This window comes from Geotrypetes seraphini, chromosome 2 (genome assembly GCF_902459505.1).
Source record: "Geotrypetes seraphini chromosome 2, aGeoSer1.1, whole genome shotgun sequence".
NCBI classification, from domain to species: Eukaryota; Metazoa; Chordata; class Amphibia; order Gymnophiona; family Dermophiidae; genus Geotrypetes; species Geotrypetes seraphini.
In genome coordinates, this window is record NC_047085.1 from 223,600,054 (window position 1) to 223,619,059 (window position 19,006).

A 19,006-nucleotide genomic window follows, 5' to 3' on the forward strand; every position below is an offset into this window, starting at 1 on the left:
AGGAAACGTCTGAAAACACACCTGTTCCTAAAGTATCTAGACAACTGATCCTCTCTTCTCTCGCCCCTCTATAGCGATTAACTTGTTCTATTGATCACTCTCTCCTCAAAAATGGATTTCCTGTCCTATTAATCCTCTTTCTTCCTCCCCTCTTAAAGTCAATCAATTTGTACCTTTGCTTAATCTTTGTAAACCGCATAGAACTTCACAGTATTGCGGTATATAAGCTGTTATTATTATTATTATTATCTGCCATGGATATTGGAAGCCAGAGCAAGCATGGCCTGGTGGCTTCGCCCACAGTTGCTCTGCAAGGGCATCTCATTACAGATTGCCCCCTGGATTGTGGTAACCACAGATGCCAGCCTTCGGGGCTGGGGGCTCACTGCGATCATCGCCCCCTTCAGGGCTGTTGGACCCCGTCACAGAGGATGTGGTCCATCAACCGGCTGGAGTTCAGGGCCATTCGGCTGGCCCAGAGAGCATTACAGAATCTTCTGGAGGAGTGAACTGTCCAAGTCCTTTCCGACAATGTGTTAGTCAACAGAGAAGGGACCAAGAGCTTTTCCTTGGCTCAGGAGGCCCGGCTTCTGTTCCTTTGGGCAACGTTCAAGCGGACTTCCTCAGTCAGAGTCTGGATCCCGGCGAATGGACCCTGTCACCTCAGGCATTTCAGGCGATTGAGACGTTGGGGACAACTCCACCTCAATCTCATGGCCATGGCACAAAGCAAGAAAGTGCTACGCTTCATCAGCCGCAGATTTGAGCCCAGAAGCTCAGGATTCAATGCTCTCATACAGTCATGGCCTCCGATAGTCTTCTCTACATCTTTCCACCCTGGCTGATGATCAGCAGGGTTCTTTGAAGGATTGTGAGTCATCCAGGCTAAGTCATTCTAGTGGCTCCCGACTGGCTGCGAAGACCCTGGTATGCAGATCTGATGCAACTGTGGGTAGGATGCAGTGTGCGCCTGAGCACCTACCCAGACCTTCTTACTCAGGCTCGGTAGCCATGGAAGATCCGGGTCACTTTGCTCTTACTGCTCTTGAGGGTGTGGCCTTAGAATGTAAAGACTATTCAGAGCTTGTGATCGCTACTCTTCTCAAATCTAAGAAGTTATCCACTGTGTTCACTTACACTAAGGCATAAACCACCTTCAAACATTGGTGTAACCAGGTTCAGGTGAACCCTTTTTCGGCTCTAGTGTCACGGGTCCTTGCCTTTCTCCAAGCTGGTCTTGATAAGGGCTTCGATCTATCTTGTTTCTGATCTCGGGGTAGCTGGTCCTCGTTAGTGTCGCATCCAGATGTTGCTCGTATTTTGAAGTGGGCTCTTCGGGTCTGGCTGCCTGTTAAGAATCCGTTCCCAGCCTGGGATCTTAATGTGGTGTTGGGCCTTGCCAGAACTCCTTTTGAGCCTCTTGGCGATGCTTCTCTCCTGGATCTCATGATCAAGACTGTTTTTCAGGTCATCATTAATTCTGCCCACAGGGTTTCCAAACTGCAGACGTTGTCTTGTAGAGACCCTTTTCTCCAAATTTTGGAGACGGGAGTGTCGCTCCAGACAGTTCCTTCCGTTTGCCAAAGATGGTTTCAGCATTCCATGTCAATCAGGAGGTGTATTTGCCTCTTTTTCAACCAACAGGTTCCATACATCAGGATCGTCATCTGAACGTGCACAGATTTCTGCTGCATTACCTAGAGGTCACTTAACGATTTTCGCCTTTCTGACCATCTGTTTGTGCTGATGCAATCGATTAAGCGATGTACTCCTGCTTCTAAGGCCACGATCTCCTGGTGGATCCATAGGACCATTTCATCTACCTACATTCTTGCAGGTAAACAATCCACTGTGTCTGTTAAGGCGCATTCTACTAGGAGTGTGGCTTCTTTGTGGGCCGAAGCGCGATCTGTTTCTCCTGAGGAGATTTGCAGGGTAGCAACGTGGTCATCTCTTCACACGTTTGCCAAATTTTACAGAGTGGATGTTGCTGCCAGATGGGACTCAGCTTTTGGGTCCTCGGTCTTGAGGGCTGGTGCAGCAAGCCCACCCTGACTCTTTGGGGGACTGCTTTTGTATGTCCCTATGGTCTAGAATGTCTCACCTATTGCACTTGAAAAGGAGATTATTAAGCTCTTTTCCAGTAGATAGGAGAGACATTTTAGACCCCCTCGCCCTGTCCTTGCTGTGCCTACATTCAGATTTCAATGACGCATTTCAATATCCTTCTCAGTTATCAACTTGTTTCGTGGAGCCCAGTCAGCCCTTAGGGGCCAGGAAGAAGTTATACATTTGTTCACACTGGGAGTAATTCCTGAGCTCCTTTGAAGTATATGTTGGCAGTTACAGGTGCTGTTTAGTTGTTTTGAGCAGAACAATGTTTAGCCTGTCGTTACAGGTGCCTCTACTTCACAGATGTGAGTGTCCTTTCATGCTTGGATACTGATTGATGGGAGGAGCTAAGCTAGCCTGTGAAGTACTCTAGAGGCGGAGTGGAAAACCTGGAATGGTTCTCTTCTGCAGTCCATGTGGGTAAAGGGAAATAACCCTATGGTCTAGAACAGTGGTTCCCATCCCTGTCCTGGAGGACCACCAGGCCAGTCAAGTTTTCAGGCTAGCTCTAATGAATATCCCTGAGAGAGATCTGCATATAATGGAGGTGCCAGGCATGCAAACCTGCTCCATGCATATTCATTAGGGCTAGCCTGAAAATTCGACTGGCCTGGTGGTCCTCCAGGACAGGGTTGGGAATCACTGGTCTAGAATGTCTCACCTATCTACTGGAAAAGAGCTTACCAGCGTAAGTACATAATCTCCTTTTATTAAATAAAGTCTTTCTTAATATTATATGATAACACATATGGATGGATGGATCATGCCACCGAGTCAACCATACTGGCTCATTTCAACAAGCACAGTGAGGAATCCATCTAATTATGTTTCACAGCAGAGTACAAGAGTGGTTTGCCAGTGCCTTCTCCCATGCAGTGTGTGACTCCACTATGTCGCTGCTGACCAACATAGGGCCCCTCAGCTTACAGCACATGGTATTCCCAGGCAGTTTCCCATCCAGATACTAGCCAGGCCCAACCCTGCTTAGCTTCTGATAGTAAGAGCAGGCCTACTCAGGGCATCCAGGCCATAGGCACATATCTTATAATAACATAATATTCTTGAAGATCTTGATATATGAAATAGCTATTTTAGGAATTTCTTCCAGGAGGAAAGCAAGGAGTGTCTGTGAGTAAATTGAGATGTTTTAATATAATTAATGTGCTAGTCTGATAACTTTTAGAAGTTCTGTAGTTGATTTGTTTTATTGCAACTCACCTCAAGTGTCTGTGAGTAAATTGAGATGTTTTAATATAATTAATGTGCTAGTCTGATAACTTTTAGAAGTTCTGTAGTTGATTTGTTTTATTGCAACTCACCTCAAGTCCACCTTGGCTGAGAAGAGTGCTTATTTGAACCTTCTTAAGCAGATAGATACTATCTTTTCTGCCAGAGTTCTCTCCCACATTCAAGTATATAAATATAAATTGCATTACTGGGGAAACAAAGCTGGAAAACTTTTGGCTAACATGGTGCGCCCATGGCAGCAGGTCTCCCATATCAGCAGGCTTAGAGGAGAAGGGTGAGTTGTTCTTACCCATGCACAACTCATTATGGACCAATTCGTCAATTTCTATAAAGCTCTGTAAAGCACTGGCCTTTATGATTTTTCTAACCATGATGCCTTCTTTTGGGACATTACTCTTCCCCAGGTGAAGCTGGAGGGACTGGAGATTAGAGAATGACATGGTGACAAAATTCATCACCGTTCCCGTCCCCGCGGGAAACCATCTTCATGTCATTCTTTAAGGAGAGAGGGAAGAATCAGAGTATGAATGGCCACAACCACTGACCCGCATGCTTTGCTTTGAAGACTGCTGGTGTAAAAGGACTGAGGTTCAAATAGACACTAGAAAATGACATGGGATTATTTCCCGCGGTTATCCGCGAGGACGGGAACGGTGATGAATTTTGTCACTGTGTCATTCTCTATTGGAGATGTTGAACGCTCCTATTGGAGTTGATGAAATCCAAGCAGCTATTGGCTGTCTCAAATTGGCTAAAGCCCCAGGGCCAGATGGCATGGGGGCCTAAATTTTATAATATCCTAAAATTCCAGGTGGGCCCCGCATTGGCAGTCATGGATCAGGGCATACACAGTGGGGGCAGTTTCCTGCTGGAGCAATGCCACTCATCAGTGGTAGTATTACCTAAACCTGGCAGAGACACAGAATTGGACCTGATGGGCCGCCGTGTGAGCGGACTGCTAGGCATGATGGACCTCTGTTCTGACCCAGTAGAGGCACTGCTTGTTCTTATGGTTGGCTCTTACAGACCTATATCGTTACTCAACCAAGACATGAAAATTCTTATAGCCTCCTAGCCCAGAGATTCAGTAAAGTGGTACCTATGCTGATTTATACCGATCAAGTGGGCTTTGTCCCTGGGTGCTTTGCATCTTCTAACATCTGAAGATGCTGGTAGTGCTGCAGGAAGTCAGGGACCGGCCTGGGGATGACTTATTGGCAAGCTTAGATGTTGAAAAGGCTTTTGATAAAGTCACCTGGGAATATCTATTTTGGGTTCTACAAAGGTTTGGGATCACAGGCACCATTCACCGATGGATTACTACACTCTGCACAGCTCCTACCGCACAAATATTGATAAATGGGGACACCCTCTCCCACTCCAGCATCCCTAGAGCCAGAGAAGACAAGTGGCTGCGTCCCGTTCCTTCACTGGGGCTTCTCCAGAAGGTAGGGCAAGTGACCCTTGGCCACTAGCCGGCAAGTCTGAGAGGTCCAAAATGGACCTTATAATGTGGGGTGATGCCGCCCTTTACCTCTAGCCTGGCTACCAAACATGGAGGTGATAGCAGATGCACAGTAAATGCCACGTGCTTCCGAGAGAAGGGAAGGAAAAGAGAAACCAGACCATGGAAAGAGAGAGAAGGGAAGGAGACAGATGCCAGACCAGGGGCAAGGAAGGAGAGAAATGCCAGATAATGGGGGGGGGGGAGGGAGAGATAGAAGAGTAGGAGAGCAGAAAGATGCCAGGGCATGGGGGGAGGGAAGGGAAATTAAGGAGACAAATGCCAGACCAGAGATAAAGGAAGGATGGAGATGCCAGAGCATGGCCGGGGGGGGGGGGGAGAGGGAGATAGAAGAGAAGGAAAGGAGAGAGATGCCAGGCCATGGGGTTGAGTAGGAAGGAAAGGAGAAGAGAGAGAGATGCCAGGGTATAAGAGAAGGGATGGAGACAGAAAAATGGAGAGGGGGGTGAAGCTGAAATGAAACATGTACAAAGGAGAGAAGGAGCACAGGACAGACAGTTTATTGGGGGTGGGGCATGGTTGGGGGAGGGTCAGGGGGTTCAGTGGACTTGTGTGCCTAGGGGCCCTTGACGAATTAATACTGCCCTGCTTGGGGGCCTGTTCCCCGATGGCAGTGGTTTGGGGGAGGGCAGGGAGAAAGAAAGAAAGGGGGCAGGCAGGGAGACAGAAGGAAAGAAGGGAAACAAAGAAAGAAAGGGGGCATGAAAAGAGAAAAAAAAGCGAGGCAGGGATGAAAAAAGGGCAGGGAGAAAGGAAGAAAAAGTTGGGGGAGGGAATGAGGTGTGGAGGAGAGGAAGCATACATGCTGAAAGCATACAGGCTGAAAGAAGGGAAGAAATATTGGATGCACAGTCAGAAGAAGAACGTGCAACCAGAGACTCATGAAATCACCAGACAACCAAGGTAGGAAAAATTATTTTATTTTCAATTTAGTGATCAAAATGTGTCCATTTTGAGAATTTATATCTGATGTCTATATTTTGCACTATGGCCCCCTTTTACTAAACTGCAGTAGCAGTTTTTAGCACAGCGAGCCTATGAGCGTTGAGAGCAGCACGGGGCATTTAGCACAGCTCCCAGTGCTAAAAACTGCTATCGCGGTTTAGTAAAAAGGGAAGGAGGTATATTTGTCTATTTTTGTATGGTTGTTACTGAGGTTGTTACTGAGGTGACAGTGCATAGAGTCATCTGCCTTGATCTCTTTGAAAAAACTCTGGAATATAAATGATAATTAACGTTTTCTCTGCTTACAGTGTGCTTTGTGTTTTGTTTTGTTTTTATTGTTGGTAGATCATTTTGACTTGGTAATTTTAAAAGTAGCTCGCAAGCCCAAAAAGTGTGGACACCCCTGGCTTAGTGTATATGCCACTTCAATGTTCTTACATGATTCTGGTGCTGGGGTACGAAGGGGAACTGTTGGAGCAGGGCCTCTTGCAGGACCAATGTAAGTTTATAGCTATAGTACGTCTGTTGGCCCAAAGACATATACTACGTCTGTGGTTGGATGAACAACCACCAGTGCTATGAGCATGGCATGCATCTATGAAGGAAATGGCCAAATGGGAACTTTAGGGGGAACGCCATGACCTGCGTTTGAGGAAAAAGAATTACTGGTCCCTGTTGCGTGAATATTTAACAAGAGCTTCGGAGGAGAGTTGCTGATGCTTATAATGTTAGTATTGTTTCTAGCAAATCTCTAGGGGATGGTTGGGAGGGGAGAAAAAAAGGAGGGATATTTTCTTATCATTACCTATGTAAGGGGGATGGGTTTAAAAAAAAGAAAAATGTTATTTGTGTTTTGGGGACATTATTTGCACTGTACAACCATTTTTTATTCACAAATATGTTCCTTTTTGATGCTAGCCTTGTATTATTGCCTACTAGACATGCTCATTTTCATTTGTTGTGGTGTGGTTTTTTTCTTGCTTGTATTCTCCTCTCGAGTCACAAATTTCAGTGAAAATAAATGGAAAAAAAAAAACAACAAAAAATAAGCTTTTATTCAATCTGATTTTCCAGGTCAACAAATTGTAATAAATACACGATTTCCATGAATAAATACTTACTAATTCATAACATTGTTTGCTTATAGGGAACTCTTCCTTTGGAGTATCTAAACAGCAGTGATCTTTATAAATCAGAGTGCATTCTTACCAATGCTGTTCAAATTCTGGAGCAATTTAAGGTAAAATAATTGATTGTTTCTGAAACCTCATGCATATATAATACAAGGGTTGATGCACCCTTTGTGGTTTTGGCCCTCAGAAGATGAATAGCAGCCAAATAGATTTTCTCCAATATGTATTATAAAATTTAGTGTTTTTTCAAACTGTCGAATAGTTATTCATATGAGTCTGAAAGAAGATAATCAGAACAATCAGAAAAAGGAACTCATCTGTTAGAAGTAATTTTAAAACAAGATGTCTTTTTTAAGCTTATTTTATAAAGGCTATATAAAAATGATTACCTCTCCAGAATATATGCTCAAGTATCACCGGTGACATATGGTAGCTTTTTTGGTTCTTTAGAGATTCATTCAACATAATTGTCACTTTACCCTATGGCCCATATTCTCTAAACAGCTCCTTAACTTAGGCACCCTACTAGGGCCTAAGTTAAGTCCAAAATTCCGTTTAAATGAGGACTTAAAAGAAATTTCAAGGCACCTAACAGCGCCTAAAAATATGATGCCAGTATCATGTCTCCAGAGGCACTTTACGTTGCTTAACACCACTATAGGCATGGCTAACATTAGAAGTGAAATTAGGTGCCGTAAAGTGCCTACAGAGGCACAATTCACATCAAAGGTGGGTGCTGGAAATATAGGCCTTGAAAATCCTGGCCTACATTTCCAGCACCTACCTTTGCCAGAGGGGTAATTCTCTAAACGGCACTATTGTGTGATTGACACGTAAGGCGGCTACTAAGTATCTGGGCCTATATGAATGCTTTGTTGTTTTATTTTGGCTACATTTCTTCACAATTTATCACTATAATTCTACTAGTACTATTTAATTCAACTTTATTTATTTATTTTAAAAATTTCTATCCCGCTTATCAACTTAAGTGGGTAACAGTTGATACATAAAAGTAACAAACATTGCATGTTAATGCATTATTCAATAAAAACTTCAATAAAAATTGACAGCTTTTCTTCAAATAATATAGGGGTGCTTTGTTAGCTCCTAGTATCTAATCAATCAAGGAAGGAAGAATCTCACAAACAGAGAAGTCTTTAGCAGTTTCTTAAAAGAGTTGACATCTGTGCAAACTCTTAATGTCCCTTTCATTGAGTTTCAAAGTCTTGGACCCGCCACTGATACAGCAGTCTGCTGGTCCTGCTGGTCTTTTTATAGTGTACTTCCTGATTCCTTTCCTAAATTAATCTCAAAGTTGATTCTGACCATAAATTTAGATTTGGAAAATATCTTTTTAAAATTTGAATCAGGAATGGTGCCACACCATAAATCACCTGATGTATTATGGTCAGGACTCAGTTAGGGCTCTGGTCCTTTATCTAAGGGCCGCCGTGGGAGTGGACTGCTGGGCACGATGGACCACTGGTCTGACCAGCAGCAGCAATTCTTATGCTCTCAGTTCAACCAGTGTAGTTTTTTTTAACACCAGGGTGATATGATCATATTTCGATGTCCCAGTAATCATTCTGGAAGCTGCATTTTGTATTACCTGCAGAGCTTTTTAATCCTTGCATTTGTAATGCCCAAAAATAGAGCATTACAAAAGTCAAGCTTGCTAATCACAAGACTTTGGACCACAATATGAAAGTCTAGCATTGATAACATTGGTCTAGACAGAACCCTCAGTTGCATAAATGCTCCCTTAATCATGTACAATATGTGATTCATGGACAGATGGCTATCAAGGTAAACACCCAATAAACTTATACCTGCTGTAACAACCAATTGTATTTTTTTTTTTTTTGTAAATCTTTATTCATTTTCAAATATTACAGCAAGTGTATAATAGTCAATCAGAAAAATTTTAACAAATCACTTGACAATCTTACTTATACTCCTTAAAATATATAAATATAAAATAATCCCTTCCCACCCACCCATATCTAATATAATAAAACGCTAGGCCGCGCATGCGCACTTCCTATATGTGTGCCGGTTTTCCGTGAGCTGTAGCGACACATAGGAAGTGCGCATGCGCGGCATACGCTCTGTCCTGCTCCCTGTTGAAAGACGCAGCGTCTCCCTTACAGTAACTTTGCCGTCGCCGCTCTCCGCTCTCTCTCTTCCTCCCCCCCCCCCCGAGGCGGATGTCGACCGCGGCAGCCAAACCCGGCTTTTAAGTTGGACACTGCTTCTCCTGTGGCGCGGCGGCCAGAGTCGGATGTTGGCTGCCTCCTTCCCTCCCCCCAACCCGGGCAGAGGCGCAGCCGACAAACCTACCCGGAGCCGGAAACGAAACGCCGAGGTCATCTCGCTGTGGGAGGGGCGGATGGGAGGGTCATGGCGTCGGATGCACGGTGGCGGGGGGCGGGGGAAGATGGAAACAGGCTGATCACCGGTTCTACTGCACAGGGGGGGATGGGAGGGGGGTACAAATTTAAAGATGCTGCTCATTGGGTCTACTACACAGGGGGATGTGAGGGAGGCAGGCAGGCTGGCTTCGGGGTTGGGGTTGGGTCAAAGTCTGGAAGGCAGTGAGGGGGACATAGGAAGGAGGCACTGGGGGCCACTAAGGACATAGGAAGGGGCAGTGAGGGCACTAAGGACACAGGACAGAGGCACTGGGGGCACTAAGGACACGGAAAGGAGGCACTGGGGGCACTAAGGACACAGGACAGATGCACTGGGGGCACTAAGGACATGGGAAGGAGGCATTGGGGCCACTAAGGACATGGGAAGGAAGAACTGGGGTACTAAGGACATAGGAGGCACTGAGGGCACTAAGGACATAGGATGGGACAGTATGGACATAGGAAGGGGGCCACTGAGAGACAGACAGGCATGGCACAACAGAGAAATACAGAGACAGAAAGAAAGATAGACAGGGGGCCAGGGAGAGACACAGACAGAAAGAATGACAGACAGACAGCATCCAAGGAGAAAGAGACAAAGAAAAAAAACCAACCCCAAAATAGATGTCTACTCTAGCACCCGTTAATGTAACGGGCTAAAATACTAGTATTAATAATAAACAATTATCAATTATATTTCGTAATTCAACATCTTTTACCCTCAATAACTCTTTGTCATTACCTATAAACATCATTTCTGTTTTTTGAATATTTAGATTCAACTCATTCTCATCCATCCATTCCTTTATCTTAGCCATGCACTCCATCAATTTTTCTCTCATATTCCCTGATTCTGCAGAGAAGAAAAACCAGATATCGTCTGCATAAATACGATAATCCAGCTCCATCAAAACTTTTCCCAGTGATGAGATATATACATTGAATGCGCTGAGAGTGCCGAACCCTGCGGTACAACCCTCTTTGCTGAAAATATTGCAGACATAGTCTCCCCATTTATCACTACAAACTTACGGTCAACTAATAATGATCGAAACCATTTTAAAACTGTACCCCCATACCATTTTCTGCAATTTATTCAACAGGATTAATGGATCTGCCATATCAAAGGCCGATGAAATGTCTAATGATCCCATACAAAATGGTCAGCCCATGTACCTCCAACAGGCGGCCCGCGTACTCCCTAGGGTACGTGCACCGCAGGTTAAAAAACACTTCTACTGTAGATTTTTAAACAGAGAGAACAAGAATCAGCCTGCTGATTAGCCCAATGATTAGCCCAATGATTAGCCCTAGATTAGCTCTAGGCATCCGATGCACCAATTAAGCAGGTCCATTATAGCAATCACCTGATTACATTAAGCATACCTCTTTAAGCCACTGAGGGCCAACTGAGACATTGAGAAAAATAATTGTGGCCAAATTAAACTCCTCAATTTTGAAAGTAAAATGTGACATAACTCAAAACTGAGATCAATGTTAAGGCCTAACGCCACAAGAAAAGAAAGAAAACTTGAAGGGTTGAAAATTACTAAGATTTAATAGGGAAACTGCAGAATCAAAAATATTGAAGAAAAATAAGTAAAAGGGGTTAAAAACCCACCTGGGAAAGCACTTAAAAAATTGAAGAAAAAACACACTGAAGGGAGATTGCTAAAATACATCCTACTGGCTCCTGGAAAAGAAGAGACTGATGGGCCTGCGTTCACACAGGAAGGCACCTGCACATGTGTGATGGGACACACTACGCAGTGTCTACACCGGGCTCCATCAGATTATGTCACCCACATGTTGAGAATACAACTGGCCTGGTTGTTCTCAGAGAGCATTACAGTAATCAAGTTTTGGATAAAAAGTAGACTTTGCACTACTAGTTGAAAAACTTGTGGTTTCATATATTCCCTAATTCTGTATAATTGTTTCAGCAGAAAAAAACAATGGTTTAACTAAGGCATTTATTTTTAATTGAGCATCATGGTTTTATTTTTTTTTAAACCCAACTCCCCCCTCCCCCCCAAAAAAAAATTACTACAATAGTAAAAAAGAGGAAGAAATAGAGAAGAAATAAACACCCCCTTTTACTAAGCCACAATAGAGGTTTCTACCATGGTCCAGAGCACTAATTTCTCTGACACTTATAGCAATTCTATGAGCATCGGAGCATTTAGTGCTCCAGGCCATGGTAGAAACCTCTACCGTGGCTTAGTTAAAGGGGGGAAGTGACCTAATCCACCTCATGGGGGGAGAGTACATTCTCTAAAATATAACAGTGAAATTGGCATTCTAAATAGTAGTAATGTTTTCTGTAAAGTTGGGTAGATTTTCCTCTCCATTATAATTTTGTTAAAAAAAAAAATTCAAACCGTTCTGAAATTTTAAACTAATTTAAAGCATCTGGTTGCCTTGTCAAAATGAATTTCATTTTATCTTTATTTAAATTTTAAAAAGGGATGGGAGTGGAGGAATGGCCTAGTGATTAGAGCAGCTGCCTCAACACCCTGAGGTTATGAGTTCAATTCCCACTGTAGCTCCTTGTGACTCTGGGCAAGTCACTTAACAATTCATTGTCCCAGGTACAAAATAAGTACCTGTCTAAAATATGTAAACCATTTTGATTGTGTAAACCACACAGAAAAAGCAGTTTACAAGTTCCATCTAATAAATTTATTCAGTTAGCAATATTATTGTAGATGAAACAGATAGTAGTACCTTCATAAGGTCCTGATTAATCTTTCTACCCCCCTCCCCCACATATATACAGGTTAAGATGGCTCAGAAAAAAGAGACAACGTTATCTTTTCTGTTTACCCCATTCAAGTAAGTACACTCTTTATACATTTTTCTCATTAAATTGGGCATTGCAGATTTTAGGCTGGTAAACATTTCAGTTTAGGATTTTAATTGCAGTAATACATTGAAAGTTTGTGTCTAAAGCTAAGTACAAAAGTTTTTAACTCATAAACTGTTGGAAAAAAAGTCTTGCAATTGATCTTTACAATGAAATGCATAAATGAACTGCACAGAACACTTTGGAAAATTATTATTTAAGGTCTGATGTGTAGGAATGCCATAAAAGAAACACACATGCAATCTTAGAATCGGGAGGAGTCGCTAGTAAGGGCTAGCTCCGAGTCCCTATTTATTATGCTTCTAAGCTAATGACATCATAGTAACTCCCTCGTTTACACATCTCATGATTGGTGGGTACAAAGGTACATGGTTTTACATTGGTGGATACAAAGATAGGTACATGCTTTTTACCTCATGATCATCCTCCAACTCAGCACTTAGACAAGGGCCTGATTAACACTGAGTCTTTGCACATATGCAATGCCTTTGTAATGCCTGTCAGCTGATGTCCTTACCACATAAGGACAGCTCAAATAAGATAAGCATGTGACAGTCCAAAGGTTATAATGCATGCTCCTTAGCCTTAAGCTGTAGGCAAAGTCTGATTGTTGCCCATATAAAGGATGCTTAAACAAGATAAGGAATGAGGGTAAATGTGTGTCAAGTTAATATGTGACAAAAGTCTTGTGACAAGATGCTAGTATTTTTCCTTTACTTAGAATGGCTGCATGGAAGAAAGGAAAGGGAATGAGAAACAGGGCCTCAGATCCAAACAAAGGCCTAGATACACACACAGGCCTAGATCCGCACACAGGGCCTAGGTCAGTGTGCCGACCTGGCCTGCGTTCAGCACTGCCTGTGTGCCGACCCTGCCTGTGTTCTGATGCCCTGGATCAGAACTTATCAGATCTCCATCCCTACACTGATGATGAATCATAAGCCAAAAAATGAAATAAGCCTAAGAATAAATTGGCTGGTAGTTGGCATGATCTGAAGACTATAAGTTAATGAGAAATAACATACCGTATTTTTTGCTCCATTAAACGCACCTGACCATAAGACGCACCCTAGATTTAGAGGAGAAAACCAAGAAAAAAAACCATTTTGAACCAAATTCTCCCCAACTTTGACAATCACAATAACTTTATTTATACAAAATTATAAAATTTACTGAAAATTTTTTTTAAAATATCAATTATCCCAGGACAAGCAGGCATGATATTCTCACACATGGGTGACGTCATCTACGGAGCCCCGGCGCGGACAGCTTTTCAAGCAAACTTGATAGAAGTTTCAAGTTTGCACACTGCACCACGCATGTGCTAGCCTTCTTGCCCACTAGAGGGCGCATCTCCACCTCGTGGTCCTCAGTTCAATTTCATCCGCGGAGCCAGAAGCCCTGTGGAAAATTGTGCTCGTGTTTGCCTTCTGTCGCCGCGGCTGTGTGCTGAATTTCGACACGGTCGCTGCGTTTTCTGTGTTTTCTTTCTTTGTTTTCTTCTTTTTTCAAAAAAAAAAAAAAAAAAAGGATTTTCGTTCCGATCGCTCCGGGGGCTCCCGGTAGCCGTGGCCGAGGAACCTCGTCTGTTCCCGGCCTCGTTTTGGGCCCATGTCCCGGCCCGTAACGGGATTTAAGAAGTGTGGTAGGTGTGACCGGCTTTTGTCGATCACAGACCCTCACAGGTGCTGCTTAAGGTGCTTGGGGCCCCAACACCCGACAGCATCGTGTGCTAAGTATGCCACCTTCCAGAAACGGGCCCTTACATGCCGCAAGGCCCGTATGGCGGATCTGTTCGCCGTCGAGACCCCGACGGGGAAGGCCTCGAGTTCGGCTTCGGCCCCGGCCTCGACCTCGGCCTCGACCTCGGCATCGGGTCCCCCTGCTACCTCGAAGCCGGTTGCCTCGCAAAAACAAGCCTCGGGTAAGTCTCCACTTCCTTCCTCAGCTCCAGGATCCACCAGGAAGCCATCCTCGGGCTCTTCGTCGGCGGGGACATCGACCTCTGCCCAGCCCAAGGTGTCTAAGGCGATAGCCCCGAGGGAATACTCGAGACCGAGGTCGCCCTCTGAGGAGCATCGCCAGGTGTTGCCGCCGGGTCTGACGATCCCGGCATTCCAGGACTTGCTCCGAGCGTTAATTTCCTCGGAGCTGTCCGGGGCCATTGAGTCCCTGCAGCAGGCTTCGGCCTCGACTGCTTCGGTCTCGGGGGCCCCGCAGATGGCGACCTCGGCCTCGGGCACCGGGGCTTCAGCGGCCGAAGCACCCTCGGCCTCGACCTCGGCTCTCCCCTCGGACCCGACCTCGTTGAGACAGCCTGAGGGTAGTGTACGGTCCCGGGACAAGCAGCGCCGGGTGCGCCGGATTTCCTCGACCTCGTCCTCGAAGTCTTCCCGGGGCTCCTCGCCCTCGAGCAAGCCTCGGGCGAAGCACCGCCTGAAGAAGGCCAAACGGTCTCGGGCCTCGCCTCGTAGGCGTGGTCGCTCGACGCCACCCGAGGGCGGGGCTTTACGGGTCGAGGAACTCCGACTCGACAACCCCGATCTCTTGCGGTCCCCGATCCGGGAGAGTTTCCGTGCCTCCTCACCGGGGCGGAAGGGAAGGACCTCCGTACCCCGTACCCCGGGGGGTTCCCCCAGGGGGTCTTTCAGGCGGGATCGGTCCCCGACCCCTTCGAGGTCACGGGACCGTGCCTCGTGGGGATCGGGATCCGGTATGGAGTTGAGGTATTCTCGCCAAGCCTCTCCTTTCGGCTCCGCTGAGAAGTCTCGGACACCCTCTCCGCCCGCACGGACGGCTTCTTTTACAAAGTTTGTCCATGACATGGCGAAGGCCCTGGGGGTGGACCTGTTGGCGGGGTCCCACTATACTACAGAATTTTTGGAGGAGCAGGATCTTCCTGCCCCCCCGCGGGAATCCCCCCGCCTTCCGCTAAACAAGGTCCTCCTTCAGACCTTGCTTCGGAACCTCGAGACCCATCTTACAGTCGCGGTAGTGCCCACCAAGATGGAATCTAAATACCGGACGATTCCCCCCAAAGGTTTTGACAAGGGGCAGCTCTCCCATCAGTCGCTCCTGGTGGAGTCGGCTCTCAAGCGATCGCAGCCTTCTAGGGTCTCCGCTGCGGTCCCCCCTGGGAGAGAGGGTCGGACCCTCGATAAATTTGGCCGTCGACTGTATGCAAATTCTCAGATGGCGACGAGGGTCCTCAATTATGCCTTCTCCTATTCTTCCTACCTCAGAACAATGGTGAAGGACCTGCCAGAATTCCAGGGGGTGATCCCGGATTCGCACAGGGACAGGTTTGCCACATTTATGTCAAACCTGTCCCAACTGCGTCTGTATCTGTTTCATGCAGTATACAACGCATTTGAACTTGCCTCGAGGGTATCAGCATGTGCGGTAGCGATGCGCCGACTGGCGTGGCTGCATACCCTCGAGATGGACCCCAACCTGCAGGAGCGATTGGCTAATCTACCCTGCGTCGGGTCGGAGTTATTCGACGACTCCTTAGAGGCGGCAACCAAGAGGCTTTCTGACCAAGAGCGTTCTCTAGCGTCACTGGTGCGCCCAAAGCCTAAGCCAACGCCTCAAAGGGCATTTAGACAGCCCCCTAGGCGGTATCCTCAGAAATCGACACCTGCCTTTTCGAGACCCCCACCCCGACGTCCACCCCAACAGGGTAGGGGGGGGTCCCTCCAAGCCCGCCACGCAAGGGGCATCCAAGCCAGCGCCGTCCTTTTGACGGGATGGGCGGCTGGGGGCTGGCCCCCGCCGCGATGTCGCCCAACCCCCTCCCCATCGGGGGTCGGCTCACGGCCTTTGCCGGGGCTTGGTCAGAGATTACGTCAGACGCATGGGTGCTCCGGACCGTCTCAGAGGGCTATTCGCTCAACTTCTCCAGGCAGCCTCCAGACATGCCTCCCGGGGCTTGCCCGCCCAATCGGAGCCAGTTGGCCCTTCTCCGAGAGGAAGCCAGGGCCTTGTTGAGCCTCCGGGCAGTCGAATTGGTACCTCGTGATCAGAAGGGCCGGGGGTTTTACTCCCGTTACTTTTTGGTCCCAAAGAAGACCGGGGACTTGCGCCCCATTTTGGACCTCCGGAAGCTCAACAAGTTCCTGGTCAGGGAGAAGTTCCGTATGTTATCGCTTCCGATTCTGTATCCTCTTTTGGACGAGGGGGATTGGATGTGCTTCCTGGATTTGAAGGAAGCGTATACCCATGTTCCGGTGCATCCCGACTTTCGCAAGTTTTTAAGATTTCAAGTCGGGGAGTTGCACCTTCAGTACCGGGTCCTCCCTTTCGGTCTGGCTTCGTCCCCTCGGGTGTTCACGAAGTGTATGGTGGTGGTCGCGGCTGCCCTGCGCTCCCGGGGGTTGCAGGTCTTTCCCTATCTGGACGATTGGCTGATCAAGGCCCCGACCAGGGAAGGAGTTATTTCAGCAACCCAACAGACTATCTCGCTTCTTCAGGGTCTAGGGTTCGAGGTGAACTTTCCCAAGTCTCACTTGCGCCCGACTCAATCCCTCCAGTTTATAGGAGCCGTGCTGGACACTGTTCTCCTCCGAGCCTTCCTTCCCTCTCCTCGGCTGGAGGCACTGCTTCGATTGGGCCGTCAGGTTTCGCAGCTGCATGTAGTGTCGGCTCAACGCATGATGGTGCTTTTGGGTCACATGGCATCTACGGTCCAAGTGACGCCGTTCGCCCGTTTGCATCTGAGGATTCCTCAGTGGACGTTGGCTTCGCAATGGCGTCAGGACCGCGACCCAGTATCTCGCCACTTGACGGTGACTCCGTCTTTCAGACGCTCGCTCCATTGGTGGACCAACTCTACCAATCTGTCCGGGGGTTTGCTCTTTCGCGTTCCTCCGCATCGCAAGGTCCTGACAACGGACTCTTCGGAGTATGCGTGGGGGGCTCATCTCGACGGTCTTCGAACGCAGGGCCTATGGTCGGCTGCGGATCGTCGCTGTCACATCAACGTGTTGGAGCTTCGTGCCATTTTTCTGGCTGCTCGGGCCTTCTGTCATCTCCTGCGCGATCAAGTGGTGCTCGTCCGGACAGACAACCAGGTGGCCATGTATTACGTAAACAAGCAAGGGGGGACGGGCTCTTGGCCTCTGTGCCAGGAAGCCCTGCGCCTTTGGACATGGGCCGTCTCTCAGAACATATTCTTGCGTGCGGTTTACATTCAAGGAGAGATGAATTGTCTGGCAGACAAACTCAGTCGTCTTCTACAACCGCACGAGTGGTCGCTGAACTCCCGGGTGCTGCGCGAGGTCTTCGACCGCTGGGGGACTCCTCAGGTGGATCTGTTTGCCTCACCCGAGACTCACAAACTACCCCTCTACTGTTCTCGGATGTTCTCCCGGGACCGTCTCGAGGCCGTTGCCTTTCTTCTCGACTGGGAAGGGAGGTTCCTTTATGCGTTCCCTCCTTTTCCTCTGATCTTGAGAACGCTGGTGCATCTCAAATCGACAGGAGCCACTATGATTCTCATTGCTCCTCGTTGGCCCAGACAACACTGGTTTTCCCTGCTGCTTCAACTTAGTGTCAGGGAACCTCTGCTTCTGCCGGTATTTCCCTCTCTGCTTTCTCAGAGTCGGGGTTCGCTGTTACATCCCAATCTTCAGTCCTTACATCTGACGGCTTGGTTCCTTTCCCCTTGAATTCGGTCCCTGTTTCTCAGCCAGTGAGGGAGATTTTGGAGGCCTCTCGGAAGGTCTCGACTAGGCTGTGTTATTCCCAGAAGTGGACCAGATTTTCATCCTGGTGCTTCTCGAACCACCTGGACCCGACTTCTGTTCCCGTGTCTTCGGTGCTGGAATATCTGTTGCATCTGTCGAATTCTGGTCTGAAGACGACTTCCGTTAGAGTGCATCTTAGTGCCATTGCAGCGTTTCATCGGCATCTCGAGGGGCGTCCCCTCTCTTTGCATCCTCTGGTGTCTCGTTTCATGAGGGGTCTTGGGAATGTTCATCCTCCTCTGAAACCTCCTCCTGTTGTGTGGGATCTTAATGTGGTCTTGGCTCACCTGATGAAACCACCTTTTGAGCCTATCGACAAATCTCCTCTTAAGTTTCTCACTTGGAAAGTGGTCTTCTTGATTGCACTCACGTCCGCCCGTAGGATTAGCGAGTTGCAAGCTTTGGTTGCGGATCCTCCTTTCACGGTGTTTCATCATGACAAGGTGGTTCTTCGCACCCATCCCAAATTTTTACCGAAGGTTGTGTCTGATTTCCACCTCAATCAGTGCATTGTTCTTCCGGTATTTTTCCCGAAGCCCCACTCTCATCCTGGTGAGGCGGCGCTTCACACGCTTGACTGTAAGAGGGCGTTGGCTTTTTATCTCCAACGTACTAAGTCTCATCGGAAGGTTCCTCAATTGTTTTTGTCCTTTGATCCTAATCGGGTAGGACATCCGGTTTCCAAGCGCACCTTGTCCAACTGGTTAGCTGCTTGTATTTCTTTTTGCTACGCTCAGGCTGGTCTCCCGCTCTCGGGTCGAGTCACGGGGCATAAGGTCCGGGCGATGGCGGCTTCGGTTGCTTTCCTCCGATCCACTCTTATGGAGGACATATGTAAAGCTGCCACCTGGTCTTCGGTTCATACGTTCACCTCCCACTACTGTCTGGACACCTTGTCCAGAAGCGACGGCCGGTTTGGCCAGTCGGTGTTACGTAACCTGTTTTCATGAATTGCCATCCTCCCACCTGCCCTTTTTGTTGGGTTGGCTTGGAGGTCACCCATGTGTGAGAATATCATG

The 19,006-nt window shown here is 47.3% G+C and overlaps 1 protein-coding gene across 4 annotated transcripts in view; it reads left to right on the plus strand.

Annotated features, from left to right (window-relative positions):
* PIGN (phosphatidylinositol glycan anchor biosynthesis class N) overlaps positions 1-19,006 on the plus strand; it is a 397,785-nt gene that overhangs the window by 180,905 nt on the left and 197,874 nt on the right. For all 4 annotated transcript variants that reach the window (XM_033935002.1, XM_033935003.1, XM_033935005.1 and 1 more), the window contains 2 exons: positions 6,978-7,070; positions 12,154-12,209. In XM_033935002.1, coding sequence (XP_033790893.1) covers positions 6,978-7,070; positions 12,154-12,209 — 149 coding nt within the window. The remainder of the gene's footprint in view (positions 1-6,977; positions 7,071-12,153; positions 12,210-19,006) is intronic.